This window comes from Sorex araneus, chromosome 4, assembly GCF_027595985.1.
Source record: "Sorex araneus isolate mSorAra2 chromosome 4, mSorAra2.pri, whole genome shotgun sequence".
NCBI classification, from domain to species: Eukaryota; Metazoa; Chordata; class Mammalia; order Eulipotyphla; family Soricidae; genus Sorex; species Sorex araneus.
Genome location: NC_073305.1, coordinates 141462053 through 141465940, shown reverse-complemented (window position 1 = coordinate 141465940; position 3888 = coordinate 141462053). Strand labels below are relative to the sequence as shown.

The window sequence follows — 3888 nt, the reverse complement described above, 5'->3', positions numbered from 1 at the left end:
AATTTCATTGCAATATTTTCAAACTGAGGTTTATCACAGATACATAAAAGCAAAGAATAAACCTATAATGAAGGGTTTATATAATTATAAAGTTATAGAAATTGCATGAACAATTTTCCTCTTACCTAGTGAATGATTCTGAAAACCAGTTTGTTTCTGTGATTGCATCATTTAACTGTATTTACTTTAAAAATAAATTGGGGCTGGAATGATAGCACAGTGTGTAGGGCATTTGTCTTGCACATGGCCGACCCGGGTTCGATTCCCAGCATCCCATATGGTCCCCCAGCACTGCCAGGAGTAATTCCTGAGTGCATGAGCCAGGAGTAACCCCTGCGCATCGCCGGGTGAGACCCAAAGAGCAAAAATAAATAAAATTAATTAATTAAATAAAAAAATCAATTCAGAGGTAAATAAGTTTTATCTCATAAGTAAAATTGCTTCTACAGTTTAGAAGACAGAATATGTTCAAATACCAATTTTTTATTTCTAAAATAAATAGAATTCAAAGCAACTGTTTTTTCTATCCATTTATAAGGTCATTAGTCATCAGTGGTGTTTAGACAATATCCAAATACAAGATAGGTTTTAGCTGGTATTTCTAGGTTTGTTTTTTACACTTAGTTTTATTATCTCCACTTTCATTATCTCCAGAATTGCTTTCAATCTTTTTGTTATCTTTAGAGCTCTTTTCACTCTCTTCAACTTCAGAATTGTTTTTACTCTTAGTTTCAGCACATTTGTGCAATAAACTATAGTAATTTTCACCTGGAAGATCTGAAAAAGTATATAGTGATGAAATTTCCTTCCAGTTTTTAAGGCTTGGGGTGTAAGGGATGCCGGTGTTCTTTGCATCTGAGGGTGGCATAAAGAAACATTTGACATTCTTTTTGGCTAATTCTGCAGCATGCTCTTTTGCTTCTTTTTTAAAGTTCTCCTCTTCCTGTTTCATATAGATTTTCCAAAAATTCAGCTGTTGAAAACCTATAGGAGAGCCGCACTGGGAAGCAATTGCGCCAATCATAAGGCAGATAATAACGAACCCAATCAGGCTCCAGCCTAGAACCTGAAAATAACAAAGCAGCAATTTAATCAAATTTTAGTAAAAAAAATAATTTACAAGTAAAGTTTGACCTACTCTTATGTGATGAACTGGTAACAATGTAAAGTCTTGATTCCATCAGAGAAAGGGAAATAAGAGAGTGATGTAGAAGGCAAGGGCAGACAGAGGTATATAACCCAGAATCTGCTCTCAGTGAGAGTCTTTCCTCCTCACTGGTTTTACTTAATTATTGGCCTTTCAGCTCTGTAGAGACAAGTAGCGATTCTATTTTATTTTCTGGTGGCTAAGTTTGAAGAAAAGACACAATTCTTCCTCAACCCATCTAATCCATAGAAACCAGACCTCTTCAATCTACTCCTCTACCACCAATGCCAGTTACTTACTTGAGATTGAGCCTTGAGAACCTTTGGAAATGTCTGCATTTCGGGTAATAGGTTTGATTCCTTGCAGGGAATCCGGGGCATCTGTTTAGTGCAGTCCTCGTATTTTTTAGTGTCATTCTCAGAGATGGCAGAACAGAGGGGCCGTACAATTACGCTCCACCCGCTGCCAGCACATACATAATAGGTACCTTCAAGCAGCGCCATGGCCATCCATGTGAGTGGCAAAGAAGCAACCGAACAACTAAGCTGCCAGAAACACTTGCTACTTTGCAGGCAAGCGTTACAGCTTTCAGGGCAGCAGCCTTGCTTGCAACAGTTGGTCAACAGCCTCCACGTGCGTGTTCTCACCAGGTAACCCAGGATGAAAAGCACCAGGGTCGGCACCAACAGGAACACCAAACCGTAGGCCAGGTTCCAGGTATTGTTGCTGCAGGGGCACTGGAACACCACGTTGGAGAAGATGCTCTCCCCGCTTATTGTCAGCAGGGTTGCCAGGCCACAGCCCAGGGCTGAGCGATATTTGAGGTATAGGTTCACCCCCAGGCGAAACTTCTCCATGGCTTCCCGCGAAGGCTGCTCCGCTCAGGTGCCCGTTGTTCTTCCTGCTGCTCTGCTTGTCAAGGGTCAAGAGTCTGGAGTTCTTTTCTGCTTTTTGTTAAGTAGCAGCTTCTGATAAAAGAAGAGGGCTGCACTGTTCTCCTTGATGTTTCTTTTGCTTTCAAATTAACCAAATCAACTCTGGCTAACAAATTTCCAAGCCAAGTGTACACACCCTTTCTCAGTATTTACCCTTCCCATCTACCTCCACCTTTAGCCTTTACCCATCACTCTGTTCCCACCACAGAGCTACTTTCATCTCCCAGGTAGGAACTCTATCAAAGGATGAACTTCATTCCATTGAGGTCTTTGTTCCCATCTCTTAATCCAGGAAGAGCCTTATCACACAAAATTAATGTAATCACCCAACGGAAAACTATGTTCTACTTGGGCAAAATGGAAAAGCATCAAATATTCCTTATTGCACCCACCCTAACTCCCAAATCAACTTCTAGGAAGAACAAACAATTAGGGGTAAAAAGATAAGCATTATCAGGAGACAAAGGGCATGTTTTTTGCTTCCTTTTTTTTACAAGCTATGTTAAGTGTAGTACTGTCATCCTGTTGTTCATAGATTTGTTCAAGCAGGCACCAGTAACGTCTCCATTGTGAGACCTGTTGTTACTGTTTTTGGCATATTGAATACTCCATGCCAGGTTTGCCGTGCGGGCGAGATACTCTCATTAGCTTGCCGGGCTCTCTGAGAGGGATGAAGAAATCGAACATGAGTCAGCCACATGCAAGGCAAACACCATACCAGCTGTACTATCACTCTAGTCCTAAACCACAACAAAACCCCAGTTTAAGTTTATGTTCTGTTACATTTCTGTTCCCCTTTGTGGAAAGGTCCACCAACCTAACATAACCTAAGATGGCCTAGTGTAGGAGAGCTGCTAGGGTCATGGTTCATCCTTGACTCAGTGAATGACAAAGACAACCGAGACCAAGGCCAGACAAAGAATATTTATTAAAGGATTAGTAGCAGACAGAACTTCACAGGAGATGCTAGATGAGAGGCAGGTAATAGACTGCCTAAATACTGTTGTTAGCTCATAACATTCAGACACTAACCATTGGCTCTGTTATACTGTGTTGTGCCTTGTGGGCTGTTCTGTGCAGGCTTTATGTAGCACAGGAAACCAGCTGTCCTGGCAGGTTGAAAAGTTCCACAAGCCTTTGTAGTTTGTTACTTTAAAGAGGCCAGTTTTTTTTATCTGCCTCTGCCTGTCCATTTCCTGATCTTGTTTTCACTAATTTATTTATTATTATTATTATTATTACAATTGGTTTGGGGTCACACCTGCAGTGCTTAGGGCTTACTCTTCTCTGTCTTCAGGAATCACTCTGACTGTGTTTGGGAGACCATATGTAGTTCAAACCAGGTTGGCAGGTTCAAACCCAGTTGGCACAGTTCAAGGCAAGTGTGTATGACTTCTGTATCAATATTTGTTAGAAATATTGGTTCATAGGTTTTGCTTTTTTAATTTATTTTATTATTTTTGTGTGTGTGAAACCTTGTCTGGTTACTAAGTCAGGGTTGTGTCCTCATAAAATGTGCTTGTAAATTTTCCCTTATTTAAATTTTTGGGACTAAATTGAGAAGTGTTGATGTTAATTTTTTAAAAATTTATTTAGCAAAATTCAATACTGCAAAATTGTTGGCACTTTTGTTTTTTGGAAATTTTTTTATTAATGTGTTTCTATTTGATTATGGATGATGGGTCTTTTTCACATTTTCTTCCTGATTTAGTTCTGGAATACTCTAAGACTGTACATTCTCTGATTGTATTAATTTAAATAAAACTGCTGATGGAATGGAAACTGGGGACACTGGTGGGGGGAGGA

General features: G+C 39.9%; 1 protein-coding gene across 1 annotated transcript; it reads right to left on the bottom strand.

Annotated features, from left to right (window-relative positions):
* Positions 1-601: 601 nt before the first annotated feature.
* LOC101538611 (calcium homeostasis modulator protein 6-like) lies at positions 602-2004 on the bottom strand. Its single transcript, XM_004605785.1, has 2 exons — positions 1447-2004; positions 602-1066 (listed from the first exon to the last, which is right to left on the bottom strand). The coding sequence occupies exons 1-2, from the start codon at positions 2002-2004 to the stop codon at positions 602-604; spliced, it is 1023 nt and encodes a 340-aa protein (XP_004605842.1).
* Between the last annotated feature and the right edge of the window lie 1884 nt (positions 2005-3888).